Raw genomic sequence first — 27,375 nt, 5'->3', positions numbered from 1 at the left:
AAGATAACAAGAACTATATGGAGATAATTTAAGAATGTAAATTGGTGAATGAATGCAGTGATGAATCATTAGAAATATTCTAAGCATTTAATGTATAAATTCTTTCGGGTTTTTCGACACCAGTCTTAATGTACAAAATTACTGTGTGTGATTGGAGGGAGGCAAACGCATGGTAGTGAATAGTAGTACTGGAAGTAAGCTCATTTGACAGTTGAAAACATTACAATACTGGGATCAAATTCGAATTCAGTTACTGACCAGGAATGAAACAAATTTCCATGTAATATCTCTGGCGCTCTTCCTCATCGAATAATCAAATTTGGAAAGATTAAACTGGAAATCTATTAAGATCTGAAATTAACTTTTTACTAATCAATAAATGACAAATGTATGGATGGTGAGGAAACTGTTATGCAATTACCACACCACGATTCCTCCAGTTTATTTAGTACCGTTGCTTTAGTATCTTTATTACATAAGAAATGTACCATACAAGAAATTTAATTATGCTTCTTTATCCAATAACTTCGAACAAAGAAGAAATCATTGAATTACACCGAGATCAAACAAAGTGAACTGAACGATAATGATTGAAAGAGAGTATTACCCTACTCCTAAATGTCGACGCTAAGTTTTCTTTGCAAAATTTCTCGGTAAAATAAGAAAATATCAGCAGATGCTTGCTTAGCCAGTGTTCTTGCAGCTTCAAATGTACCATACTCGAATGTTCCATCTGTATCGCAAGCCACCGTTTTCGTCGATTCCTGCACTTACATTTTATTCATATTCCGCTTAACGCACACGAAATATGTTGTACCCACACCATAAACAATGTCAAAAAAATAAAACGAGTACTGGACAATCGCAATCTCATAAAAAGCATTTTTAAACTTAAGAAGTGAAATAAATTCCTAATGACTGAGAGATTTGTTATTGGCCAACTAAAACTCTCATAAACTCACTTTGCCACTCGAATAAAATGCAAATGTGTAGACTGCATCTGCAGAACAGCACTGTGGACAGATTGGGTCCAAGATGAGATTTCCTTGAGAAGTTGCTACAGTAATTCCACAAAACATTCCATTCATAATAATGCCTAAGTCAAGAGCTGCCAAACAAGCGGCATTTAGAGCTGCAGCTGCCTTAAAATAGCATCAACATATCACAACAGAATACAAAAGGAAACTAATAAAACCACCGCAAAGAAATATTTTTGGAGATGTTATAAATCAGTAAAAATTCACTTCTTGAACCAAACTGGAATAATACCTCACAGCCACCTTCCTGTAATAAATGCAGGGTGACATTCAGAACAACACGAGGATAATGAACATGGTCAACGCTGTGTTTCAACGCAGCACCCAATAATCGATTAATCTAGAAAGAACGAACTGCTGATTTTGACCTACTAAATAACTGAAAGATTGGTCTTGGAACAACTGGAAAAAACAACAGTTCATAATATGCTAGTAATTCTGGGCAAAAATTTAGTTCGGTACTACAGAAATTAAGAACTAACGGATCAGAGATTAACAGCTTGAGAAGAAATCTACACCTGACATATTGCTAACGCAATCTTTCGAGAGAATATGCGGACAGAACCACTTTATAACAATGTGAAGTTTAAAGAGGCATAAGGGAACCTTAACAGAATTCTTTAGCCCATGAGCATGCTTATAAAGAATATCAATGACGAGTCGTTCACTGAGTCGTTTCGAGGAAGAGACATTACCAGGACCATTGATTCCGCACCATATCACAGTGGTACCTTGTTCCAAAGCACAGGAGCCATCAGCTCGGGGCAGAAAACTTAGCTGTGCTTTAAGATCGCGTAGCTTTTGACGAGAATTATCGGATACTTCAACAGGTCTCAATTCCATTTGCTTTTTCTAGAAAATATCCATTACATTTTTGACATTAATTCATTTGATTCAGAAAGATAATTAAAATTTTTTGAATTTAAGAAAGGGTAAGAATTATAGGCCCTGTCACAAACACATTATATCGGCATGCAAGAAAATCACTGATATCAATCGAAAAATTGAACATCGCCTCCAAGCGCCAAATTCGTGATAAGTCCATTGTGCTGGTCTGCTCGTTTCATTGCTAGCAGTAGTTCACTACGGTCGGCCGCAAATGATCAACATGTCATTATTTGAAGAAGTGACATAGTGTAAAGGTCGAATGGTTTTGGGACGAGGCAGCGTTTGGCTTCGCTTCGACGGTTTGCGTCCTCCTCGACTTAGTTTGCCATCGAGTTCTCTCTTTTCCTCAGTTGTTTAGTCATCTACCTCTTACTTGTTTCGTTTCTTTTTAAGCAACTTTTGCAGCATTAAATCGCAAGTTACATCCTCACTCTTTAGTTATACTTTTTGTTACAAAATATGATATTAAACTTTTTATTATTTATAATACAGGGGTTGAACAGTTGATCCATACGGTTTATCACATGTTCAGGTCGCAATATTGGAACCTTCTTGGGGGAAATTAATTTTCTTGCGTGAGAATAACAACGAACAGTGCTAAGCAATAATACAAGCTGTAAATGACGAAGAAATTCAGACTAAAGAAAGAGAGATGCTTTTACTGCACCGCATCGAAAGTCGGGAATTCGAATCCAGTGCTTCACTGCTCAAATAAGTCAAAATGAGTTACTAGGTCTCATCCACAGTTCCTGTTCGTCGTTCTCGTACATTGTATTATTGCTTACAAAAATTGAGTGAGATTACTTTTTTTTTCGCAGCCTTGTCTGGATCACTTTGCGCAACTTGTGGCTAATGGCTGAAGAATACGAAAGTGTTTGTCTGGTGAAATCTGAAGTTTTCGTTTATCGCATACCACCTCTTACCAGTAATCGAGGACATAAGTGAGATTTTCTCTCAATTTGTACTTTCCCTGTACTTTCTCTCGTTTATTACCATTATCACTGCTCTAGTTGCTATTAGTCAGACTTCAGATTCTTTCCGATAGACAATCGTTTTGCTTCCGACAACTGCGTATATATTTCCTCTGTGCTCCATAAAATCTGGATGGATGTGGGTTGAAACTTTTGGAGGAAATATATTTAATTATAACCAATTTATATGCCGTCTTAAAATTATTTCCAAACGTACCATCCTTGCAAGTAGTGGTGGACTTGATTGCAAGCTATTCACACACATGGATGGACGCACATATAGATTCGCATATACATTCCTGAGCAGAATACAAGTTTCAGGGCCGCAGATTGGAAGCTAGATGAACCAGACTGGACAGGACGTATGCGTTTGGTAGCTGTTGGTAATAAGTTGGAATTACGTTTGGAAGATAAAGTATCTGGGCAGTTGTTTGCGAAATGTCCAATAGATGAATATCCAGGTCTCAGCATCGAGCCTGTCCTTGACTCTTCACGGTATTTTGTCGTTCGATTGAAAAATGACAACGGTCAAACAGCTTTTATCGGTTTGTTCTTTATATGGGTGCTTATACATGAATTATTTGTTAGAACAAATTTCAAATTTGAATACTGGGAAAGAAAGGACCAAGCATCGAGGCGTGGGTACTTCAGGGAGTATCTGCTGGGGAAAATACATGAATTTCGTGAATTTTTTGATGTGTTTTTACAATTTTTCCAGGTTTGGGGTTTGCTGACCGGAGTGATTCATTTGATCTGAATGTTGCGTTACAAGAGCATTTCAAATACATTGAAAAAAGCGCGGAACTCTGTAAAGAACAAATGAATGATCAACCAAAGTTGGACCTTGGTTTCAAAAAAGGGCAAACTATAACTATAAATTTTGGGGTAGGTCTGTTTATCTCAAAATAAATGGTCGAATTGTATCTTTTTTAATAGCTGGGACAACATATTATTCTCCACTGATATTATTCGAAAGATTTTTCATGATAGAAATCACTGACACCATAACTCGTATTACCATTCACACAAAATTGTAGAGTTGCAGTATTCAAAATGTAAGCAGTAGCAAATTGACTTGGCTTGTAAATTAAGTTTCTAGAGGGGATCTTCCAGTTATTAATAATATTTCGTCGGATAATAAGTACACGAAAATATGTTCCAGAAAAAAACAACAAATCCTCAGCAAGCGAGAGTATCATCATCAGATGCAAGCAGCAATTGTGGAAGCTTTCCATTGTTGCCGCCACCACCATCAGCAACTTCTCCTATCAGTCAGCGTGCACGCAACATTCCAGGCACGAGAGCGAAATTCGTACCTTAATCATTTTTGTGGTTGATCTCTTTTCACATAGTCATTGATTTTGTGAAGGACATATACCAATCTGTATATAGTTAAACATAATTACAACTTCTGCTATGAATATGTTTCACTTGCGAGTTAGGAATTCACCGGTAAGGTATGTCTTGTGGTGGAGTGGTTTTGGCTCTGCTTGATTCATTATTGTTTTTTTTTTCCGGCATACATTCATTAATATGACTCTTGTAGTTCCAGTCTTGTTTCACCGCATGCATATTGTATTTGGGTCTTGTCACTGTTGACTGCAATTTTGTATCGAGCAGCTTTTCCATCTGTGATGTTTTCATAGAACTTACGACCTTTTTTTTCATGTTTACTAATTGGTAACGCATTCTGAAAAAGATGTGATCCATTACGAATAGGTGATGTACGTCGTCGATGTGATAAATTAGTAATCGAAAGAAGAAAAAACTGAATATTTTAATGAAGTATACATCTTGTTTTTTGACATTTGAAGTATCGGTTTTCATTCTATTATTTTTTTTTTTCATCCAAACATTCCTGATACGATTCATCTTTCGGGCATATTTCTTTTATTACAAACTATGCAAAATTTTCTTTTGGCATTAGGTTTTAATTCATCATAGGTACAGTTGAAGGATTTTCAAGGGCTTACTAGGGTACTATTGTAGATTAAAATGTTTTTTCAACAAAATGTATTGCAAATGGGTTGGATAATGTGATGTTGGCTAAAAAGACCAGCTGAGCAGGGTCACTGGTAAGCTAAGAATGAGAAAAGAGGAAAGTAAGATGTTGCTGATTGTTTGGTTGTCTGTATGTCCGTATGGGGTTACCCAGCTTTGGACTGTCTGATGAACTGGTGAGGGAGTGAATTTTCCTAGTAAAAAAGAAATTGAAATTAGAAAAGTGGAAGTATCCTGGAAGGTATAGAAATGTAAAAAATAAATTTAGTGGTTTTCCTTTTCAGTTTCATTTTGTGGAAATGGCATATCGTGCTGCGGATGAAATGGCGCACATCCACCTGTCAAACGAAAAGACGCACATTCGTTTATCAAATGAAAAGGCACACATCCGCTTATCAAACGAATATTCGGAGCTGAAGAAAGATCCAGTTCCGGGTGTGGTTGCAAAACCACTGGATGAAAGCTTGTTGTTGTGGGGCTATGTTATTCGCGGTGCAAAAGATACTCCATTTGATGGTATGTCTTTATGCTCAGCTTTTCACCTGTTGTTCATGGCGGCTTCTCTTTTTCGTTTTTATAAGATTCATTTGCTGATGCTAATATGCACTCAATCTGTTTGCTGCACTATCAGTTTGCACGAACCGCTTTGTATTTTATATGGTGTGGGGATGTTTCATGTCAACGATTATCTATTGACGGAAGTTTATACTTTGAAGTCAATTTTCAAAGTTCTTAAAAAAGCTTAACTTACTGTCCTGTTAAAGTCTGCTCTGCGCATTATAACTTTTATACTGAGAGTATTAGATTTTTTTAGGTGGTTTGTATTACGGCGAGTTGGAATTCACCAAGGATTTCCCATACATTCCTCCGCATATTCTTATGTACACACCAAATGGAAGGTAATTCAAACATTGCTTGTTCCTTATTATTCTTTCCAATTTCACTTGGATGTCGAGTTTTCTTACTCAAACGTAGAACCTCTCAGTGATGAATGCATGATGGAATTTAGATTCATGCCTGGTGAACGAATTTGTGTTTCTATTTCGGCATTTCATCCTGCTAATTGGGATCCGTCGTGGACTGTCGGAGCATTTCTGCATTGCTTCGCCAATTTCATGATGTTCGACGAAAAAGGAATGGGTATGGGTGCGTAATCACATTTAACATTTCGTTTATTTGATTTTGAAAAACCATAACATTTTTGTATGAAATTTCCATATTCGAGCAAATATTTTTGTTCTGACAAGTTTATGTAGCTGTAGCATCAGACTTACGAAAGAATTGTTGGTCCCGCTAACTGAAGGGATAAAATATTTTGGCAACATTCTATTTGCATTTGGGATACCAAGCTCCAGTAAATTATTCCTAAATCCCATCTTCAGCATTCATTTTCGTGCACTAATCGATGCGTGATAATTTTTACCGTTAGCTCTTATCATGTTCATCTTAACCTTTTGGCTGTAATATCCATGTTTGTTTTTTATTAGTAGAATAGCTGTTGGATTACTTTTGACAAAATGTAATCGCATTCATGAAGCATACGAAATATTTCCATGAATTCAAGCAAATCATTGCAGGCGCTATAGGAAGCTCGGCGGAGCAGAAACGTGTCTTCGCAAAGCAGTCGATGTTGTACAATAAGACAGTATGCTTTGACCTCTTTAAAATTTTTCTGAACAGTTGCTCATTTTTCTCCAGATTTCAAACTATTTTTTTTCAGTTTCCCCTAGCTGCATAAGCAGAAATTTGGATTTACTTCTCATGACTTTATATGAGTAAGTAGGAAATTACGAAGCTTATGCCAAGTCAGCGGTTCATCCGCTGCCCTCAACAAACTAGCTTACCGACTAGCGTGGTAAGCCTTTTTCAAATACTGATGTTTGGCTTTATTCGATGCGATTGCGTTGTTTTGAAGTAGACTATCATCTTTTTATATATCTCTTTTCAGAACAAAAATTTCATGAAAGCATTTGGTGAAAAACCTTTTGGTCCAGAGGATTCGGAAGATAAAGACCAAGCAAGTACTACCGTTGAAACAGATGACGAGGAAGAAAGTGAATTATCAAGCTTTTCTGAATCTGAGGATGAGAGATTTCACAACCTTTTAACATGGAAATTCTAGTTCAGTAGGAGATCGCTGATCGAGATGGGCAAAAGAATATTGTTAAAATAAATTTAAATTGTGAGAAAACGCTTCTCAAACTGTAACCGAACTTCTAACTTTGGTGCTTATTGAAATTGAACTTTCATTAGTACATTATTTGGTGCTTACCTCTGTTTTGAATATTCTACGATTTACTGGCGGGGATTACCCATCCTTTGCTTCCATTTACTTTTCCCCGACAAAAAGGTGAATTATCACATTTCAGAGAATGTTCTTTATTAAAACATGCTTTCATTGTCAACATTTTTGGTTCTTTTCTCTAACGGGAAAGATCAGTCATTCATTCTCCTCTTCACTCTGCGTACATTGATCAAATTTGTGTTTTGTTATGGTAGCTCTGAGCAAATTCTGTGGTCCATCTGTTAAGTTGTAATCTCATTCCGGATCATAATATTTGCATAAGCAGTGATATATGTTGCATTCTTTTGTTTTAGGAGAGGTTAAACATTATCAGGATAGTCGATTGGGAATAACTTTCGGTTATCATTACTTTTTAATTTTTCAAACCGTTATGAATCTTTTGTACTTTATTTATGCTTTGTTGTTTGTCTTTCATTCAATTTGTTTTTTTTCGGATCAACCAATTTATTGTTTAAATCTGTCTTTTGATCAAAAACAGTTTAACAGTCGTAAGAGCTGCTTATGCAATAGTGCTAAACTTCAGATGGTGACAACCCTCTCAGTCATGTGTATTTGCACTATTTTTTGCTGACGGATCTCAAGCTAACCAGCACTTTACCATAAATTATCATATTCCTGAACAACATGCAGCGAAGCTGGATATGCGGACAGCGTTTGTGACTTGTTTTTGTTGTTCATTGCTTTAAAAGCTTATCTCAGTTATTATTGTGACATACGCTTATAAATAGTCATATTTCAGGCTTATCATTCAATAGTTATATCTTTAATCTCAGGGCATCTGTTATCGCATTGTTGGTCTTTCAAATAATCTTCAATTGAAAATATTAAATATCTCTTGTTTTGTTGAATCCTGCTGTTGCTGTTTTGAATAAATTATGAATTCCAAGTAATATAAAATACACTGTGATGGTCTAAGCCTTTAAGATATCAGTAAATGTAATTTACTTCCTCGTCTCAACCTATGCTGTCAGCATTATCCATCTTCGTTTTCAGCGTACGACTTAATTTGAATCTCATCCTGTTGTGGATGACGAAACATAGTGGTGTCATGTTACAGTTACGCTTAAGCTTGTATTTATTTCAGGATTTTAGATGGCAGAGCAAAGATAAAATCTCGTATACGTACAGCGTACAGCGAGATATAATCGTTCATATTTTTATAGAGGCGAATGAAGGATTGGTAAATATGTGATATTAGATTTCGGATAGATTATATCTCTCCTAATAAAGTGTGTAATAAGGCAAGCTTGATGTCAACTTCTCAGGTTATCCCATCTCTCGCTTAGTGCTTTGCATTCAGTGCGAGGCGGAATTTGCATGCTGATAGAAAAAGGAAATGAATCGTCAATTTTTCACGTCATCTAATATTAATTATTAAAGAGATATGCTATAGGCATTCATTCATTGTTTATAAAGGCAGGGTAAGTAATTGTTGGTGAGATCATTTGCAGTAATAATGTATTATGAATTGTGTGTAGCGCGTGTTGCTTCCACTCTGTTAGGTGGGCTGCAGTTGCTATCTAAAATTTGGATTCCCTCATTGAAGCACATACCAGAAAGCTGTGGAACGACACGTGGTTGCGACACGCTATCTCCATTATAGGTCAGAAAGTGGGTTTGAGTGAGACAAGGTCTTGGATAAACAAGGATGATGTATCTTGTGATATGTTGTTCACTGCAACGTTTATTGCTACGTTTGTGCATCTCTTCTCTCCTCTCTCCATGTGTTCTGTTGTATTTTCTTTGTTGTATGAGTCTTGGTTTCCTGCATTAATGCTTATGCTGAGTAAAGGAGAAATCCGTGAATACATAGAGGCGGGACCAACTTTGTTCAAAAAATGAAGAGTAGATTATAGGGCTCACGAGAGAATTTCATTCAGGGCGTTGGTGCCATGGGTGGTCCGTCGGTTACTGCAGTTTCAAGGCTGAAGAAGGACTATGCAAAGTTGATGAAGGTTTACCCTTTTATCAAATTTATGTAATTTTTAAGTCGAGTAAACATTATGCTTAATCTTTTATAAAATCCTGTTGTATTTAGTATTCTGTTAATGAAATTGCATGTTGAGTTTTCAGGACCCGGTACCCTTTGTCATGGCAGCTCCCCTTCATTCCAATATTCTGGAATGGCATTATGTGATAAAAGGGGCACCGCAGACACCGTATGAAGGTTATTCTTAGCATTTCCTTTGCACGCAGTTGGTATCTTCTGGATTTAGTGAGAAAACCATGAGGAAATTTTTCAGTTTATCGTATCTTTTGGTAAATTTCCAGATTGGTTGACGATCAGGAAACATATCATACATATATATTTTTGAACTTTAGTAATGAATTTTTTATGTGTTCGTTACCTGCGTCGTATATTTATAGGTGGATTCTATCACGGCAAACTTATTTTCCCGCCCGACTTCCCATTCAAGCCGCCGTCAATATTTATGTTAACGCCTTCTGGACGTTTCCAAACAAATACAAGACTGTGTCTTTCGATCTCTGATTTCCACCCAGATACTTGGAATCCTGCTTGGACGGTTCATTCTTAAAGAATATTGGAATCTTTTTTTCTGAAATTTTATTAGCATACCATTTTGTTTTGCTGGAATCGTTCTATCCAACATTAATTTCATTACTTCAGGTTTCAACTATCATAACGGGTTTGCTTTCCTTTATGAATGATACAGCTCCAACTCTAGGCAGTATAACATCAAGCGATGCAGAGAAGCGTGTTCTTGCTAGGAAGTCCAGGGAATTCAACCTGAAGGTCTTCTTTTGCTTTCATTACTTAACATTACATATTTCTCTGAAATTACTGCTTTTTGTTTCAAGGTGTCAATACAACCTTGTTTTTGTAGGACCGAGTCTTTTGCGAATTGTTTAGTGATTTGGCTGAGCAAATACGAGAAGAGTTGGCCGAGGAACGAAATAAACTATTATCGGAAGAAAACGCAATGGATGAAACTGCGTCACAGAGAAGGTCCTTATCCTGATCATAACTCAGAAATGTACGTATGATGTATACATGAAAATTTTCAGGAGATAAAAGACGTTGAAATTAAAGGCGTTTTCCTAGCTTTCAGATACTTTTATCAAAAACTTTCCAAAAATATTTCCACGTATTTTTGTCATTTATTCATTCATTATCTATAAGTAACAATTTTTTAAGGTCTGGTGAAGAGGGCGAGTACGCTACCTTGACGTATAATCTTGTGGTGCTTGCAGGCGTGGTGTTAATTGCGTTTGCAGTTAGATTTGTCATATTATCTGCTCAAGAGGAGAACTGATTTCGTGTTTGTCATTGGAAACTGATGTTTTATAATACGTAAATATTTTAATTTCTCATCAATTTAGATGTAGAAATTTATGATTATATTCAAAAGCAACACATCTTATCATTTGTGAAAAGCGGGAGGCAAGTAGAGAGAAGAGAAGCAAGTAGATTTTTCCATTTTATTGCCTTCTTTTTCTTTTTTTTCACAGTATCAGAATTTTCCATCAGATCCGCTGTTGTTTAGTTATTTGGTTCCTACAAGTCTTTTGGTAGTCTTTTTTTTAGAACTAACGAGTGCTGTGCGCATTTTTGATACTGATGTGGTACCAACATTTTTTTTGTCTAGACCTACTTCTAGCGACTTTTGATACTTTTTTCGACATCCTTTTGTTCAAAACTGTCTTTTCCGCCTTGGTTTTTATCATTCTTCAAGTTCCTTATCCCTTTAAAAAGAATCCATTACTTTGCTATTGTCGGTCATTATGAATAGTGTTAATAATATCAGTTGACTGACTGGTTGATTGATTGGTTGTTCATTTGTATGTTATCATCATTTGTGATTAAAATAAAGAATTCGCACCAAGTTATTTCGTTTTTGTAAAGTTTCTGTATCATAAATGCATATGTATTCATAGATTCTGTAAAATAATCGAGCATTAGCCACTCAGATCATTCTTGTGAATCTTCTGCGATTTTGGGATCTTATAATAATTAAGGTAAAAATCGACTTTCGATTCCATTAATTTGCCGCCCATTGATGCGACGGTGTATTCTCGGTATGCATCTTCCGAATAAGTACTGTTATTCGTTTGTAAGCATTTGTTTGTACTGCTTTCTTGGTGGTTGGGAATAATGTTTTCTCGAATGTTGTAAGCATAGGCGCAGCGAACAGCTGTACAGAAACCTGATCCGCAGATGCAACGGGATCTATTCAGTTTTAAAACTAGGTTAAGCCTGAGCGTGATTGATTGGTAGAGATGTGTGGTTTTTCGTGAGTCACGAGAAAAAAATCCTTTTCGTACCAAAAGCAATAAGAGGGTTTTTGATTTTTTTTTGGTGTATATGTCACTAGTGTAGTGAAATAGAGAGCAACAAGGCATGGTAATTCAGTCTTATCAAAATTGGTTCGTTTGATTATGGTTTGCGGTGAAGGTTCAGGTTACTTATCACAGGTTTTAAGGGCGTTGTTTTGGAATTACATTGATCGGAATGGTAACATGTGGAAATAAGGATGGCACGGCGTTCTTTCATGCCTTCACGAATAATAATACTTTTTTGTGGCTGTTTGATGTGCGTCATTTGTACTATCACGCTTTCACTAACGTGCAGTTGCGAGGAACAGCTTGCGTCCAGCAGACAGCGCAGTCTTGCTTCATCGGGCCTGTATAAAAAGCAAGGTGGATTTATGGAAATTTCCAGATTCAAGGAGAAAATGTACACATTTGCGGTATTCAGAGATTAAATGTTGTCTTGTTTTTTCTGTCCTCATGTTTTGACAAGGTGTATTTACTTTTCATTAGCAGTGAAAGAAAAGAGAACAAAAACTTTCCATACGTTAGTTTGAACTTTCATTAGGGGGAGCAACGTTTTTATTATCTGCATCTATCTCAGTTGGAATTATGCTGCATTTTCATATGTGGAAGTTGTTTCAGGTTTGCCTTCAACATATTTAGCGATTGTGATCATGTCATCTCCAAGTGATGCTATGGTGCGTGCTGTAATTCGCAACACCTGGCTGAAATTATCTTTAAAAGGTGGGTTAAAAATGATTCTTGTAGAATTTATTTAATGTCATAACATATTATGGTAAATCAATAATCAACACAAAAAACAAGATTCATTCAGGTAAAGCAACTTTCCGTTACACTTTTCCGATTGGAACAAAAAATCTGAGCTCGTTTCTCAAAGAACGTCTGAAAGAAGAAAATAATTCGTTTAATGACCTGATTTTTCTGGAGGACCTCACGGATACTTACCAGAATTTAACTAAGAAGTCTTTACTCTCTATGCAAGTTATGCATAATATGTACAAATTTGAATTCTTGTTGAAGGTATCTTTTATTCAGTTATCCAAGTTCAGGCCAATCTTGTCATGAACGTTTGATGTCGAGATTGTTTGTTGATAATTCAGTTGTTCATGATTAACTTAGCTAGCACCACATCAATTTGTACTAAGAAATATATTACTAACAGTTGGTTTTATGATTTTGTATGTTTAATTTGTGGTTTTTTTGATTTTTAACTCACGTTTTTAATTTGGGATTTTTAATTTGTCTTTTTTTTCTTTGGATTTTCTTTAACATCTAATTGGCCAAAGTTTATGTCTTCTTGAAGGTGGATTCCGATTCGTTTGTACGTTTGGGAGCATTTTTAAAAGCATTAAAGGATATTGAGGATCCTAATTTATACTGGGGTTTCTTGGATGGGAGAGCAAGACCAAAACGAAGAGGACAATGGGCCGAAAGGGATTGGATTATATGTGATCGCTATGTTCCTTATCAGGTATTTTATTATTTAAAACTGAATCATCGGGCTGTAGTCGTTTGCAAATCTCGAATCGGGAAGGTAGCATTTCAAAGCTTATGAGATTTGTTGTAGCTTGGAGGAGGTTATGTCTTATCCTACAAATTGGTCGACTTCTTCGTGCGGAACAAAGATCTACTGAAAATTTTCAAGTAAATCTTCGTTTGAAATAATACTTTTTTGAAGTTAGCTTTTTACTCGCTGATATCTGTTTGGAAGTAAAAATTTCTATCAAAATTCAGTAAAGCCACAGCACCTCTCAATTAGAAATAAGTGTTTGCTAAAGTATAATAAATATACTGGGAAATAAATATGAAGAATAATTATCTGTAATATCATTATTCAGGAGTGAAGATGTGTCAATAGGTGCTTGGTTGGCAGGTCTTTCCGTTCGCTATGTTCATGATCCTCGTTTTGACACCGAATTCCGTTCCAGAGGATGTAACAATCAGTATATTATTACACATAAACAGACGCCGGAATCATTAAAGGTTAATATTTTGATTTACTGATCAAAAAATTTCCGAATTTTCTCAAAATTTATTCTTAATTTGACAACAGAATTAAAATATTTTGAGCCTATTGTCCAAAAATTTCACGATGAAATGCAACAGTTGTTTTACTTAGGAGAGGAAGTGTGAATTATTTATTATTTTTGAACTTGAAATTGATTCAATTGTTTTTATTCATTTTCAGAAGTTATATGCTTCAGTTGTAAGTACTGGTAGGCTTTGTGAAAAGGAATATCGCATTCGACCATCTTACGTTTATGATTGGTCAGTCCCACCCAGTATGTGTTGCACTCGACATAATGGCTCTAACATACCATAATTTGCCATTATAATTTTAACTTTAACTTTACCATATCTTTGAGAAGATTATGATAAAAGATAACTTCTGGTCAATGTGTTATGTATAAAAGATAATTTACAGCTGTAGGAGTCGTGTTATTCAATCAAAAGAGATCTCATATTTTGCGCAATTTTGTTGCTGTTCATACCCTCTAGGTCTTAAACAAATATTTCAGAGTTTTCTTTTTGACTTGAAGTGCTTTGTTCTTCATTTTAATTGTTTTCCAAATATCCTTTGCTCTCTCCATATTATTTCTTCTTTGTTAAATAAAAATTAAAATTGTAGTTTTTAAAAATAAATTATTTAGTAAATCATGTTTTTTTGTGGGTAGATTTTTGTTGGAAAAATCTATGCTTATTTACTTCCAAAGATTGGACTCACTTTCATTCCTTTTTTCAGTTTCACGGATTGCGATTTGGGTTTTGGCGTGAGGATTAAGATGGGAGAATGGAACAAAGTAGAATTTAGGTGTCAGTTTACTTTTTCTGATTTTATTCTTGAAATATTTGGGATAGAGGAAAGAATAAAGGAGAGTTATGATGGATTTAAGTCGATTATCAGTGATGCAATCTTCTGAACTTTGTCCCACTGTCCAGACAATCTTAGCAAATGTTGCATTATGTACCTATAGATAAGTTATTAGCGACTATAGTATGGGGGATTCGATTTTTTCGGTTTTTTCAAGTTTATATTATTTGATGGTTTCAAACTCCAAAGAGTTTTGAGGTTCCTCGTTTGTAGGAGAGTATTGTTTGGGAGAGTTCATTAAATGCATCTAATGCAGAATGCTCAAATAGAAGACCCTAATTCTATTTATAATGGTACCAGCCAAATGGAACTTGTTCTTTGGCAGTTAATTGGCTCATTTTCAATACTACTTCGAAATATCGCTGTACCATGGATATTTGTTGGCTTTCGTTTCGCTTTATCGAGTGGTTTCTGGTAAATTTAAAAATTTGACTTTAAAATTTCACCCTTCAAGATGTAATGTTTGCATGGTGGCAAACTCTGCCAAAGCAAATTTTGGTGCATGTGCGGAATAATTCGAAGTCAGTACACGGAAACCGAAATGTGAGCGATAGGGTGTAAAAAGTTATAATTTTACATGTTCCAGTTTTACTTCTGACTTGGTTTTACAACAGTTGATTTCTGCGAAGCAATAATGTGCCATTTATTGAAAGATAATCTGTGCATAACTTGTGAATAAACGTACTTCATTTTAAAACAAGTCATGTGGAGGGTATGAATAGCTATGTTAATAATATCTATCGGTTTTATATTTAATAATGTTTGCCATTAAAGAAGCGAATTTCAGGTTGAAATTCGCACTTGATTTCTTGTTCATAGTATTGCCAATTATTTTTTCGCTAACACTGTTCGCAGATCATCTGTCTGTGATACTTCTGCTACAATTAACTGCTTTGCTTTCTTTAATAACTTTTTCTCTTTGTGAATATTGCTTTATCGCACGCGAAAAACCTACATTACGTCAGGTTTTCGGTCAGATGGTTGATGAACAACATTCACCCACCGAATTCATCACTTACATGAGGTTACTTTTGCCTGTTTATATATATAAGTAGTATTTCGAAAAACGTTCCAATAAAATTTTGACATTGTAATGACAGAAATGTTATTTAAATCTTCCCTCGTTCTATTTTTCTAACTGATTTGTTTAATTGAACAAAGTGGTATGAAATTGTGGAGACGGGCAGTACCGGAAATATGAAGAATTACTCATATAGCATTTAGATGACAGAAAGCGGATATATAAGTTTGTATTTGCCAGATGACAGCAATTTTCACGAAGATATTTCTGAACTGTCATCCGTATATTGTTATTTAAGATCTGTGGGCCTCATCGCAACTGCTGTTGCAATTTTGTCCGTTGATTTTAATGTCTTTCCACGTCGTTTTGCCAAAACATACACTTATGGCCGAAGTCTTATGGATCTTGGTACTGCAACATCCGTTTACTGTTTCGCCGTTGTTGATGTTTTCAAGACTTTCCCAAGCAGGGGCAAATTTCCAGCGTTACAGAGAAGGTTGCCCTTTTATTTTTGAAATCGAATAAAAAAAAACCGAAAGAAGGAGGTACTTTAAGTCGTAAATGATTGAAATATAAAAATATAAATGGCAAAATAATCTAATATTCATATTGAGTATGTTGATTTCCAAAATATAAATGGCGAAATCTAATATTTCTTATTACGAATAACTATCAGATATTTTGAATACATTTAGGACAGAAATCCATTAAAAAATTTTATTGCAGACATTTTTTCCGGAAACACTTGCCAATCATTATGTTGCTTTGCTTAGGTTTCGGAAGAACATGTATTATACGCGTGTTAAACTATCCAACACAAGTTGTTGAATATGGAGTGCACTGGAATTTTTTTATAACACTCGGTTTTCTTCGGGTTTGTGTTTCAAAATTTGAATCATTCAAGTGCGAAAAAATAAACGTTTCCAGATATTAGTAAACGACAGTAGCAGATAATATAAATTGTGTGATGGGTTTTTGTTGAAGTTAAAGTAGCTTACTTGCTAATATCAGGAATGAATAAAAGATGCTTTCAAGAACATCGTATTGCGGGAGAAAATTGAAGTTTAGAAGCTTTGCTTCTGTTCATTTTTTCTTAAATAAAGGGTATTTGTGTTACCTTTGATGATTGCTCATTTTTTCCAGATCATTGTGAAACTATTCGGTCGTCGTTTTCATTTGCTTTTCGGCTTTATCATAATTTCCGTCTATCAGTATTTGTTGAGTAAAAGAAATTTCCAGGTTTTAATTTCATTTTTTTGATAGAGCTTTTCCTTTTGAAAAGCTTACTTGCTAATATCAGGAATGGATGAAGGCTGCTTTCAGCAACATCGTATTGCGAAGAAAATTGAAGTTTAGGGTCTCAGGGAAGCTTTTCTTTTGTTCGTTTTTTCATGAGTAAAAGGTATTTGTGTTACATTTGGTTGATTGCTCATTTTTTCCAGATCATTGTGAAATTATTCGGTCGTCGTTTTTTTGGAAGTATTTCTTTTTTTTTGGAATAAATTTGTTGCTCTACTAATTAGTTCAGAATTGGCTACTTTCGGAGAACGTCAGTCGAGATACCTTTATTGCAATGAATCGTGAAGGCATTTTTTCTTTATTTGGATATTTGTCAATGTATTATTTTGCATCCACTATTGCTAGTTTCATGTATTCCACGGGGTTAGTCATTGTTTCAGTATAATTTTTAATTTTTTTTTTCATTTCGTCAGTATTCAAGCTACGTTTTTATGATAATGACATAGTTCTAGATGCAGACTCATGTACGTTTCAATCTGTTTTCCAGCTGCTGTAGGATGTGTGGGAGAGTATTCAACAGAAAAAGCATCTAAGGAAGTGTAACTATTAGATAGATGAAGGGTTTACTCACTCATCATGAAGAGTTATTATCAAGTAATGGTCATCGAAGACCAAAGACGCCATTATGAGGAGAACGGACACACATAGTCTACGCTAATTAATATAGCGATTTCATTCTGAGTGGGAACATATCAGATAGTTATGATTTGTTTACCAAAATTACAGAATAAGGCTCAAATCCTGGTTCTACAGAACCTTCCAGTTATTTATGATCGCTGCGCTTCTTTTCTTTGTTCAGAAATTGGCTGAGATGCTTGTGGGACCACCTTCACGGAGAATTGCCAACTTATCTTATATCTTAGAAATGGTGAGCTGTACCACATTCGTTCGAATTTATTTTATGGGAATCTTTCTTTTTTAACTTCATTATCATAAAAATGTCTGTTACCATGTGTGTATGTCTATGTTGTTCTAATCTGATATGTCATATTCAGCTGGTCTTCCATACTGTTTACATGGCTAGTTTATTGTTGATACAATTGGCTTCAATTTTCGGATGGGCAGCACAGATGCCGCAATTCTCTATTGGTTAGTTGTATGGACTATGACAGATTTTCTGTGAATGGTTATTTTTGGTTTATGATATCATTAGTTTTTTTTTTCTTTTTTTTTAGAGGGACAGCAATCTCATAGAATCATTTCTAATTGAGAAAACTGTAAATTTGGTCAAAAGAAAATGACTTTATTTAGACTGCTGGAAACCACAGTATTTAATAGCTGCACTATTGTCATACATTTTTCGAAATAATTTGGATTATCTGTCAGTCTACAACTAAGTTCTTCAGCTTCGTGTCTTACAGATGAAAGTCCTTTCGAACGTTTAAAGCCATGTATGCTTGATTCAGTAAACCGATATGGCGTGCCATTTTTTTTGTTAGCGAACATACTCACGGGCTTCATTAATATAACCATAACGACAAGCTCTGTAGCAAACGTCTATCATTCGACGACTATCATCACTGTATATATGTTTATTTCATGTGCACTCATCCATATCTATGCAAGGTTAAAGCAAATCTCTTGAATTTTAAAATCAACAATCTTCTAAATTATCCATATTCTGTAACTTATTTTATTCCACTACGGTGGGAATATCAACATTTTTGCTTACATTATCTTTTCATCATTATCTTTTCTATGCGTTTTTTCCAGGAAAAAAATGTTTGATATGCTATCACATTCAATATTTACATCATATGTCTATTTCCATATCTTGCTTTTTATCCTCCACATTGTTTCTCTGTTGACGTAGTTCTTTTTTTAGGGTAGGCGATCCTGGCGGAAAATATGCATGACTTCACCGGGATTCAATGAAATCGGTGTCAACTACTAAGTGTTGACTGATATTTTAGTTGGGTTGATTTTATCTTTGCTCTAAGGAACTATAAGTTTCCAATGGTTTAACGATTACGTATTATTTCTTTTTGAATTTAGTTGGAAATAACAGATTAGAAATAATTCTAAGTTAGTACTGATGATGGCTTTAGATCATTCGTTGACTCTGGAAATAGATCTCATGTAGTTTTTTGATAGAAAGTACATGCTTTGCGTGCTAAGTTATGGTTAGTTTCGAATTATAAGTATTTGTAAACCATTTTTAAGAGATTTCGCATATAAATGGTGCCTTCATAAGCTTTTTGTTTTTTTCACAAGTATTTCGAAATAAATCCCTGTTTCCTATGCTGCTGCACCGTATTATTCACATAACTCAAGATATATTTCTAGATTAATTTGTTTGTATTAAAAGGAACTACCCAATAAGATACTGATACAGGGCTGCGATATTGAAAAAAACTGACTTCGCAATGTATCACATTTGTCATTATATTTGTTGGTAACATCGTGCTCATATCTTATTTCCGATATCATATCCAAGAATTATTTCAAGTGGAGTACATGCTTGTTTATCATACATTTTAAGTATTTACATATTGTGCAAGTGCCGTACTGTATTCAGATCATTTTAACAAACACCCAAACATTGTAAATGTGTCATTTTATCGAAGAACCAATTATTATAAACATAAAAACGAGAATTTAATGTCACATGAACACTTATTCCGTCTTATTTAATATTTTATATGCTGTGTTATCAAGTATTAGTGAAGTATTTTCAAAAATTAATTGGAACGAGCTATAGAACATGAGTGATATCAAGATGCTGCTCAACAGTTGAATACTGTTTTAACAGTTTCGCCCCTTTGCATATTCATGTTCCTATGATATAAAAATATTGCCGTTCCAAAGTCACTTTTTCCATAATTTTGTTGCATTGAGCTTTTCTCAAACACTAGGTTCTTCCACTTCACTTTGCTTATTCATTTCTCCCGTTCTCTGCCTTCTGTTTCGGTGGAAATTTTCAAGCAATTAAGCAGCTGCTGAAATTAAGGATAATCACTTGAATAGAAATACTTCGCTTCTGTAATACGCTAACATTTATTAGGAATAAAATGATGCCGAGTACTTTTGCTCTAGAGTCTTCTCCAAGAGTAATTTCCCGTTTTAAATTAGCATTCCTAATCGAGCGACAGCACTCCTCCTCAGTACGACGAAGCGATTTGTAATCCTGGGAATAACACTAAGCATATATAAATTTCACTATATTTTTGAAAAACCAGGAAGGCGAAGATCACGTTAATACAGCGTGACTGGCATGAGATGAGAAGGCGAGTTGCTATGACATTTTGATATGACAGAGGAAATTATGATACAGGTCAGGTGTTCATTCGATGGTGATTTTAAGAAAAACATAGAAACATAGACACAGACACAAAAAGATTACACAGTTGATTTTGCCCGTTTATGCAAATTTTAGTGAGTAGATTTGTCTCAATGTTGTAATTACTTCAGTCTGTCATTATTCTTGAAGGCATTTTCTATACTGGTCGCTTAAAATCGCGATTAGAAATGCGAAATGGTACCACTCAAGCAGAGGTTTTGTTCTTTCAGACACTGGGACTAGTGTCGATAATACTGCGAAGTATAGTACCACCAGGGATATTTCATATTTCTTCCTGTGTCCTTCATATTGGCATTTGGTTAGTACTACTGCTCTCCAGCTTTTGATTTACTTTCAAAGTTAAAAGTTTCCTAATCAATTAAAGAAAAAAGAATTTTAGAAGTGTTTTAATAACAGTTTTGAGCCAAAATATTTCTAATATTTGTTATTTATCAGCGAATCACTGCATTGGAACTCTGCAGTTAATTCCCTTGTTTTGAGCTTCGATATCTGTTTTAGAAATCCACATCATTTCATAATGTAGTTTCAGGTTAACTTTTGCGTTCGATCTGTTACTTATCGTGGTACCAGTGATGCTGACTCTGGTTTTATTTTCGGATTATGCACCGCCATTACTGTTGGCACAAACTATAATACTTTTGATCTTTGTTGTTATTCTAATGTGCGATCACTGTTTCAACAAACGAACGTACTACGAATTGTTCCATCAGATCAATGATGACTATTGCTCATCCACTAAATCCGTCACTTATATGAGTTGTAACATAATCACAAATTAAATTTAAACTATTGATTTGACATGCATTTCTAACCTGCAGCTTGAATAGAAGTTTGTGTGGAATGTTCCTAAAAGGAATATGCTCTTATCCCAATACTATTGCAGGTTATATGGCTTTCTTGCTACAGCTGATGCTATACTATCCGTAGATTTTGATGTATTTCCATGTCGGTTTACGAAGACAGTAATTTTTGACCGAAGTGTCATGGTTCTCGGCACAGCTACATTTATTGTTTTGCTATGGTTGATGTGTTCTGACATTATCCTGGAAGAGTAAAAAATGTCCGAAAGCAGTGGTTCTCTTTTTAATATTTCTTAATGATTTTTGATGTCTAACGCAGTGATAGTGATATGTGGGTGCTTAATTCAATAACCTCAATACTACGTAGCAGTTGGTATTAAGTTGAGAAAATATATATACCTGTAGCTTCAAGCGAGCCATAAAAAAATATTTTTTTCAAGTTGGACAAAATCAGACAATGGCACCGCAGAAAACTTTTTAATAAATCAATTAAATATGATCGGATGACATGAGTTTGTATTGCTACTGTAAGTGGGATTCATTGCATGATTGAACAGCGATCGTAAAAAATATCTAATTTAATGAAAAGATAGGTCATCGACATCATGCATGCAGAAGATCAAATCAGGAATGGAACGCATGGTCACTAAGCATATATCAGTGAGGGAAGTATGGGTTGGATATTCTCCAAGCAATTTATTACAGATACTGCTCTCTGAAGCCGTCATAAGCCGTTGTGCTAGTTATATTAGGATAGGGCGAACGTTCCTGCTTCATTTTAAGAACTAGCAGTATCAGATCAATGAGTATGGCATGTAATGGAATTTCTTCATTACTCTCGGATTGTTGCTGGTTTGTTTAACTTATTTAACGAAAAGGAATACCAGAGATAGTATCTCCCTTTCAGTTCATGGAGTTATTAGTGTTACTCTGTAATACTTCTGTCATAGTCCATACCGCAGTATAATTTCCTGAAGCAGAATACGGAGAAGCAAGAAGCAAAAATAAATTTACAGAATTCCAGTTATTAGTGGACTTTTTGGGTCGACGATACCATTCACTGTTGGGAATAATCATTGTTTTTACGTAACAATATTTTTTAACGAAACAAAATTTACAAGTACTTCTTTACGCATATATGAAATAATTTGCAGCAGTAAATTTGGATTAAGTACTCCTAAAGACTTATTTCTATACGGCTACTTTTGATTTAAGATAGCATTCGATCCAGGACAAAAGCTATAACATCAAAGTTTTCATAGAGAGGGAAGAAGAAATGTAATTCTATTTGTAATGAACAGACGAAGAAGTGATTGAACGAGGATTTGCAAAAACCGCAGTACTACTATTGCATGCGATATCCCAGGTATCTTTCATAACATTCATTTGTGCGGTTACTTATTTATTCAATTGCTTCAAGGCTGGACTTTACAAATGTTCCAGTCCCGCAACAGTAAGTTTACTACCTGTTAATTTTGACTAGTTCCAAAAGGAGCAGTAGTTTCCTGAACCACTGCAGGTGACCAACATTCTGGCCTTTCCCTAATTTTTAGATAGGAACAAAAAGGTAAGCATGGAGAGAAATTATAGACCAGAAGTGCATTCTCAAGTAAAAATTGCGCTGGGTGAAGATAAATTTTAAAACTTAATCCGATGCACATAATTCCACCGAATTTTGTAAGTTTCTTCACGACAGGATTCCCGAATAATGCCAATATAAATGTTTGTGCACTAGCAAACAGTGACACAAGTTAAACTGATACCACAAAAAATCGTGGATAATTCCGTCGTCTTCCATGATTTCAATGCTATTACAGATGAAAATCCACTGGAAGTATGGAACCATTTCTAGTGGATTCAGTCAATCAACAAGGACTGCTTTCCTCTTGTTAACAAATATCCTAACGGGTTTAGTAAATGAAAGCACAAACATTTCATCGGTAAAAAACTACTATAATATAACTGCTATAATAACAGTCTATATGTGCACTTGTATCATCGCTATCCTTCTTTTTACCAGACTGAGAAAAAATGTTAGTTGTGGAAGTTCTTTGTTTGATACTAGATCTCGCAGTAAAAACTCTCTTCTTTGTCCTGCCATCTCCTTAGTTTAGTTAATTTTAATGGAAGAATTGAAAGTTGGGCGTAAAATTCCAAAACTTCGCTGAGCTTACAATCCGGCATTGAAACTAATTTGCAGTTGATTTCCTTGTGAAAATATATGGAACTGCGAGGAAGCATTCATGATGGTATCAGTATATCTTGCATAGTTAGATATATTTCAATTTATTTAGCAATTGTTCTAACGTGTTATCCACTTTCACGAACATCCTTCAAAATTCTTGATTGTTTTCATTTGAAAAGTTATTGTCCAAATTCATTCAAGCCAAACGGATTATGTACATAAATATTTTAAATTGCGAAGTTTTAATCAAAAGTCATCACAGTCTAGAGAATTTCCAGACAGATCTTAGTTATGAGTCAAATAACGTGGTGTAGCACTAAATTTGGCATAACCTTTTATCACTTTATTGACGGCTTCCAAGAAATCTTTCTCCGTAGCAAGCTTTCTTCGCGCACGTATTGCAAACATACCGGCTTCTGTGCAAACACTCCTAATTTCAGCACCTGCAGAAAGTATTTTTGACAACGATTTTAGACTGTTATGCAGTTATAGGAAGGGATGTATTCCATAAAAATTAAACATGGGAAAATATATTCTTCATGTTTGTCTTTATCAGGACCATTCATAGTCTACTTTCACCGAATAACATGACTAAAACCTGATTATAACTTTGAATGAATCAATGGAAAAAGCAAACCAGTTTATAGGCTGTCATGTTCCAAATCTCCTTGTACGGCCAGGTGACATACGAAAGTGCTTTCAGGTGAAAAAAAAAGAAAAAAACTCACCAGTACTATTAGGGCAAAGACGTGCTAATAAATCATATCGAATATCTCTTTCGACACTCATCTGTTTCGCATGGATTTTGAGGATGTGAGTACGACCTGCTAGATCTGGTAAAGCGAATTCTATTTTGCGATCTAAACGGCCGGGCCGAACCAATGCTGGATCAAGCGTATCAGGTCGATTGGTTGCCATAAGTACCTATACAGCTTTTTTAATTACGAGAGAATAAATGTGCATAAAATAACATCGATATTAAAAGATAGATGCACACTTTAATGTTTCCGCGTGGATCAAATCCATCCAGCTGATTAATCAGTTCAAGCATGGTACGTTGCACTTCATTATCGCCACCCATTCCATCGTCAAATCTTGCACCACCCACGGCATCTATTTCATCGAAGAATATCAGACAAGCCTACAAAGAATTTAAAAAAATTCGGAATTGTAAACAAAGTTGACAACTGGAACGAGTCAAATTATTTAAAAGTCTAGAAAAACAAAGACCATACTAACTTTTTTACTACGGGCCATTTCGAACAGTTCTCGCACCATGCGGGCACCCTCACCTACATACTTCTGCACCAGTTCAGAACCAATAACTCTAATAAAACAAGCATCTGTACGGTTTGCAACAGCACGGGCACACAAAGTTTTCCCGGTACCAGGAGGTCCGTACAATAAAACGCCTTTCGGTGGTTCGATACCCAAATTGACAAAACGTTCTGGCTAAAATATGACATAATTAGCAAAGAGATTATTTAACAAGTAATTTAACTGAAACAGTATTTTGCATCACGAAAATTCAAGACCAGTACAAAAAAACCTACATGGAGCAAAGGGGTTTCGACCACTTCTCTCAGTTTTTCTATCTGCTCTTTGCAGCCGCCTACATCGGCGTAAGTAACGTCTGGCTTCTCCTCAACCTGCAAGTAGTTCAAATGGTGATTTGTAAGAGGCATGATTTAAGAATCCAACTACTACTTATTTTAAAAAGATGAGAATAAAACCGATAACAGTAAGATGGAAGATGGTGTTCGATGTCGATTTATGATGAAAGCTTCAAGTAAGGGATTTCAAAAACGCCTACCTGCATCATCGTAACCGAAGGATCAATCTTCGCTGGTAAAGGAAGATGAATCTGATATTTGTTGCGGTCCACACCAACACGCATGCCTTCTTCAATATCAGTTGGTGCAACGGTGTCTGCAAGATCTACCACAAACTTGGCAAACTGTTTGACATTTATCAAATAGCGCGGCTCATGTCCCGCTGATGTTATTATTTTCGTACATCGTGCAACCTGCAAAACCATTCCTTGTAGAATTCTTTAGGGACATATTTTTAATATAACTTCGACTCTTTAAGGACATATTTTTAATATAAGCTCGACTCCCATACGATCACTTGCTAGTAATTCATTAAAAAATTACCTCTGTTTAATATTTGACAATTTTTGATGGAATTTGTAACTCATTCCGATGATAAGCAATTTAATGTTATTTTAATCTAATAATTATGAACTACTATTACTTGATTCCAACTGGAAAGTGGATGGATGAAATATTGTAAGAAACTGCAACCAAAATAATAAAACACACCTGGAGAGGTTGCTCACTCTGCATTGCTTGCTTATCGGCAGCTATGTCCCATAAGGCTGGTGGTGCAAGTCCTGTATCACTTTCTTTCACACCAGATAACTCATTCACCTGTATTGAAAAATGGAAATTCATCCAACTATATTGAGGAAAAAATGAAATAAAACTTGTCGAGTGACATTTGAAAGTATACAGAAAAGTTTAAACTGCTCAACGTTCCAATTTTCATCCACAAATTGAGTTTGTCTCTCAGTAACTCATAGAAATAACAAGAAAGAAGAGAGAATTAAGGATACCAGCAAGAAAATAAAAAGTAAAGCGAGAAACTATTTCTACAAGAAATGTTAAGCACTTCACTTTTTTAACGCATTCTTCGATATCGGACTCGAGCTGTTTCAACTGTTCCGTATAAGCACCTTGTCCATAGCGTTTCAATACCACAATATCGTTCTCATCCAGGGCTGAACAACAGCGATATTAATCTCATCACCACATTCTCCTCTAAAGCTTTTTTCCTCTCCTTGTTTTGAATTAAGAAAGGCAAGAACTTGTGTGCCATCAAACTGCTACCATTTTGGGCCCTGGGAGAATTTTTATAAGTCCCATCTCACCAGGGAATGCTATATTTTAAGGAAGATATATTTGGATGACAAAATTCAGCTTATCCAGCTTATCAATACTACTACATTTAATAAATGCATGAAAAACAACATTGGAAGGGTTTGTCGTCGTCTACCACAACTTCTTTCCTCCTCTTGCGCATATCATCACCAAGATAATCTGGCATCTCGTATAATTATGTCTGAAAATGATCCATAATCAAAGACAGACACGAACTACTGTGGTCCTTGATTTGATGCGACAATGATACCTATACCAAACATTCGACCTCTTAAAAGCGCACGACCATTCCAAATATCCCTTACCCTTCTGCCCGCGAAGTGAAATACCAACCGTCTCTAGACCGGCATAAGAGTGTAGAAAATGTGGACATACCATGTATCCCATAGTTACTAAGTGGTCGAAGATGAACAATGAGTGGCATTTATTTACAATGGTCGCACTATCTGTCACGTCGGGTATAATATCCCGTCACGTCAGGCATAACGTACTCATCACGTCAAACACGACTTGCCCATCGCGCTACACATACAAAGACATGGTATCATGGAACTCGGGAAGAAAATGTGCAGTGATCTAAATTGACCAATTTAATAAAAATTCAGAAGTGCTCCCACGTAAGTGATATTAGTAGCATGTAGCATGCTGTCGAACAGTGCTAGGTAATTACTGCGACAATGATGCTGATGACAGTGTCGAAGGTACAGCGTACCCGACGATATATTGAGATGGTCAATGCAATGATATTTATACTCTTGCTATCCTTACCCTCATATTTTCCTCGGACAAAATACACATGGTGTTGAATCCTTGAAGAGCTTTCTTCATTTTATCTGCAAATATTGTTTGCAATGTGCAGCGTGCAGTGCGTATGCGTTAGCTTGCACTTTATATGCATAGGTGCTATTGAGTGTAATGGAAAGTGAGTGGGAATGCAAAGTTGATGGAATTGGGAAATGCAGCTTGAAAATGCAATAAGAAAAACTCAGCCTAACAAGCCTTACATGATGGAAGGCCTTAACTGAATAGATGTGTATCCCTTCTCTCGGTCAGTGTTTGTGAATAAATGAGAAAGGGAATGAGTGCAAAGGGAAAGAGACGGACATTCTTCTCTCCACTTCATGGTCCGATATGAATCATGAATTTACACAGGCCTTGAAAAGTCTTCCATCCCAAAGGAAACATGAACTGAAAATCGATTTGATGAAATGGATGTGGTGGGTACCAACTGAGGAAGAGATAAAATGGTTGCTGGAGAGGTGCTTGCTTCTCCATCTTCTCCTATAGCTCGATAAATGTTTTATGGTGAACCGCTCCCTCCATATTCTCCCATACCTAACGCCCAAGGTCTCTCTGTCCTCCCCCGCACAAACAGCAATCATTAAATTTCCAAGCATATTTCCTTATTTTCCAACATTTCGTACAATAATTTAAATCTCTCTGATTTTCTGGAACTCTTT

At 35.5% G+C, this 27,375-nt stretch overlaps 8 protein-coding genes across 9 annotated transcripts; 6 read left to right on the top strand and 2 right to left on the bottom strand.

The window, feature by feature from the left end:
- Positions 1-399: 399 nt before the first annotated feature.
- On the bottom strand, positions 400-2,138 carry LOAG_03684 (hypothetical protein). The gene is made up of 4 exons (XM_003139221.2): positions 1,644-2,138; positions 1,270-1,377; positions 963-1,142; positions 400-764 (listed from the first exon to the last, which is right to left on the bottom strand). The coding sequence occupies exons 1-4, from the start codon at positions 1,878-1,880 to the stop codon at positions 615-617; spliced, it is 675 nt and encodes a 224-aa protein (XP_003139269.1). The 5' UTR covers positions 1,881-2,138; the 3' UTR covers positions 400-614.
- A 603-nt stretch (positions 2,139-2,741) lies between these two features.
- On the top strand, positions 2,742-4,693 carry LOAG_03683 (adaptin ear-binding coat-associated protein 1). Its single transcript, XM_003139220.2, has 4 exons — positions 2,742-2,866; positions 3,218-3,441; positions 3,615-3,781; positions 4,059-4,693. The coding sequence occupies exons 1-4, from the start codon at positions 2,778-2,780 to the stop codon at positions 4,215-4,217; spliced, it is 639 nt and encodes a 212-aa protein (XP_003139268.1). The 5' UTR covers positions 2,742-2,777; the 3' UTR covers positions 4,218-4,693.
- Positions 4,694-5,073: 380 nt separating this feature from the next.
- On the top strand, positions 5,074-7,241 carry LOAG_03682 (ubiquitin-conjugating enzyme family protein). The gene is made up of 5 exons (XM_020446395.1): positions 5,074-5,413; positions 5,712-5,796; positions 5,907-6,043; positions 6,475-6,752; positions 6,846-7,241. Exons 1-4 carry the CDS (start codon positions 5,197-5,199, stop codon positions 6,633-6,635), a joined length of 600 nt encoding a protein of 199 aa, XP_020303260.1. The 5' UTR covers positions 5,074-5,196; the 3' UTR covers positions 6,636-6,752; positions 6,846-7,241.
- A 1,003-nt stretch (positions 7,242-8,244) lies between these two features.
- Positions 8,245-10,941, top strand: LOAG_03681 (ubiquitin conjugating enzyme 6). Its single transcript, XM_003139218.2, has 6 exons — positions 8,245-9,157; positions 9,276-9,369; positions 9,570-9,727; positions 9,832-9,957; positions 10,049-10,170; positions 10,360-10,941. The coding sequence occupies exons 1-6, from the start codon at positions 9,095-9,097 to the stop codon at positions 10,475-10,477; spliced, it is 681 nt and encodes a 226-aa protein (XP_003139266.1). The 5' UTR covers positions 8,245-9,094; the 3' UTR covers positions 10,478-10,941.
- Positions 10,942-11,638: 697 nt separating this feature from the next.
- On the top strand, positions 11,639-13,818 carry LOAG_03680 (galactosyltransferase; the record flags this gene model as incomplete). The annotated part of the gene is made up of 7 exons (XM_020446394.1): positions 11,639-11,898; positions 12,117-12,218; positions 12,310-12,515; positions 12,799-12,966; positions 13,063-13,139; positions 13,334-13,478; positions 13,684-13,818. The coding sequence occupies exons 2-7, from the start codon at positions 12,149-12,151 to the stop codon at positions 13,816-13,818; spliced, it is 801 nt and encodes a 266-aa protein (XP_020303259.1). The 5' UTR covers positions 11,639-11,898; positions 12,117-12,148.
- A 363-nt stretch (positions 13,819-14,181) lies between these two features.
- Positions 14,182-18,543, top strand: LOAG_03679 (hypothetical protein; the record flags this gene model as incomplete). Its single annotated transcript, XM_020446393.1, has 11 exons — positions 14,182-14,309; positions 14,581-14,781; positions 15,155-15,391; positions 15,687-15,884; positions 16,115-16,262; positions 16,532-16,627; positions 16,917-17,050; positions 17,414-17,555; positions 17,683-17,776; positions 18,049-18,253; positions 18,513-18,543. The coding sequence occupies exons 2-11, from the start codon at positions 14,609-14,611 to the stop codon at positions 18,541-18,543; spliced, it is 1,458 nt and encodes a 485-aa protein (XP_020303258.1). The 5' UTR covers positions 14,182-14,309; positions 14,581-14,608.
- A 1,612-nt stretch (positions 18,544-20,155) lies between these two features.
- On the top strand, positions 20,156-21,043 carry LOAG_03678 (hypothetical protein; the record flags this gene model as incomplete). Its single annotated transcript, XM_003139215.1, has 3 exons — positions 20,156-20,286; positions 20,518-20,604; positions 20,872-21,043. The coding sequence occupies 3 exons, from the start codon at positions 20,156-20,158 to the stop codon at positions 21,041-21,043; spliced, it is 390 nt and encodes a 129-aa protein (XP_003139263.1).
- A 2,044-nt stretch (positions 21,044-23,087) lies between these two features.
- LOAG_03677 lies at positions 23,088-26,104 on the bottom strand (the record flags this gene model as incomplete). 2 transcript variants are annotated; one of them, XM_003139214.2, is made up of 9 exons in its annotated part: positions 26,006-26,104; positions 25,652-25,755; positions 25,298-25,405; positions 24,787-24,999; positions 24,527-24,622; positions 24,213-24,425; positions 23,971-24,114; positions 23,702-23,897; positions 23,259-23,416 (listed from the first exon to the last, which is right to left on the bottom strand). In XM_003139214.2, the coding sequence occupies exons 1-9, from the start codon at positions 26,079-26,081 to the stop codon at positions 23,259-23,261; spliced, it is 1,308 nt and encodes a 435-aa protein (XP_003139262.1). In that variant the 5' UTR covers positions 26,082-26,104. The 2 variants fall into 2 exon arrangements, with proteins under 2 accessions (XP_020307272.1, XP_003139262.1); XM_020446392.1 differs by lacking the exon at positions 26,006-26,104 and having other exon boundaries at positions 23,088-23,416; positions 25,652-25,977.
- Positions 26,105-27,375: the final 1,271 nt, after the last annotated feature.

This window comes from Loa loa, assembly GCF_000183805.2.
Source record: "Loa loa unplaced genomic scaffold supercont3.9, whole genome shotgun sequence".
NCBI lineage: Eukaryota > Metazoa > Nematoda > Chromadorea > Rhabditida > Onchocercidae > Loa > Loa loa.
The sequence above is the reverse complement of the archived record's forward strand: the minus strand, read 5'-3'. Positions and strand labels throughout refer to the sequence as shown.

What these genes read in the sequence shown, in the direction of transcription:
- LOAG_03684 (XM_003139221.2), bottom strand. Translation starts at nt 1,880, where the DNA reads ATGGAATTGAGACCTGTTGAAGTATCCGATAATTCTCGTCAAAAGCTA. An exon ending in GGCTAAAGAATTCTGTTAAG is followed by an intron (nt 1,378 to 1,643) that starts GTTCCCTTATGC and finishes CGTTCTTTCTAG; the next exon opens with ATTAATCGATTATTGGGTGC. An exon ending in TACAGGAAGGTGGCTGTGAG is followed by an intron (nt 1,143 to 1,269) that starts GTATTATTCCAG and finishes TGCTATTTTAAG; the next exon opens with GCAGCTGCAGCTCTAAATGC.
- LOAG_03683 (XM_003139220.2), top strand. Translation starts at nt 2,778, where the DNA reads ATGGCTGAAGAATACGAAAGTGTTTGTCTGGTGAAATCTGAAGTTTTC. An exon ending in ACCAGTAATCGAGGACATAA is followed by an intron (nt 2,867 to 3,217) that starts GTGAGATTTTCT and finishes TACAAGTTTCAG; the next exon opens with GGCCGCAGATTGGAAGCTAG. An exon ending in CTATAACTATAAATTTTGGG is followed by an intron (nt 3,782 to 4,058) that starts GTAGGTCTGTTT and finishes AATATGTTCCAG; the next exon opens with AAAAAAACAACAAATCCTCA.
- LOAG_03682 (XM_020446395.1), top strand. Translation starts at nt 5,197, where the DNA reads ATGGCATATCGTGCTGCGGATGAAATGGCGCACATCCACCTGTCAAAC. An exon ending in AAAAGATACTCCATTTGATG is followed by an intron (nt 5,414 to 5,711) that starts GTATGTCTTTAT and finishes AGATTTTTTTAG; the next exon opens with GTGGTTTGTATTACGGCGAG. An exon ending in CGAAAAAGGAATGGGTATGG is followed by an intron (nt 6,044 to 6,474) that starts GTGCGTAATCAC and finishes AAATCATTGCAG; the next exon opens with GCGCTATAGGAAGCTCGGCG.
- LOAG_03681 (XM_003139218.2), top strand. Translation starts at nt 9,095, where the DNA reads ATGGGTGGTCCGTCGGTTACTGCAGTTTCAAGGCTGAAGAAGGACTAT. An exon ending in ACCGCAGACACCGTATGAAG is followed by an intron (nt 9,370 to 9,569) that starts GTTATTCTTAGC and finishes GTATATTTATAG; the next exon opens with GTGGATTCTATCACGGCAAA. An exon ending in CTTGGAATCCTGCTTGGACG is followed by an intron (nt 9,728 to 9,831) that starts GTTCATTCTTAA and finishes TCATTACTTCAG; the next exon opens with GTTTCAACTATCATAACGGG.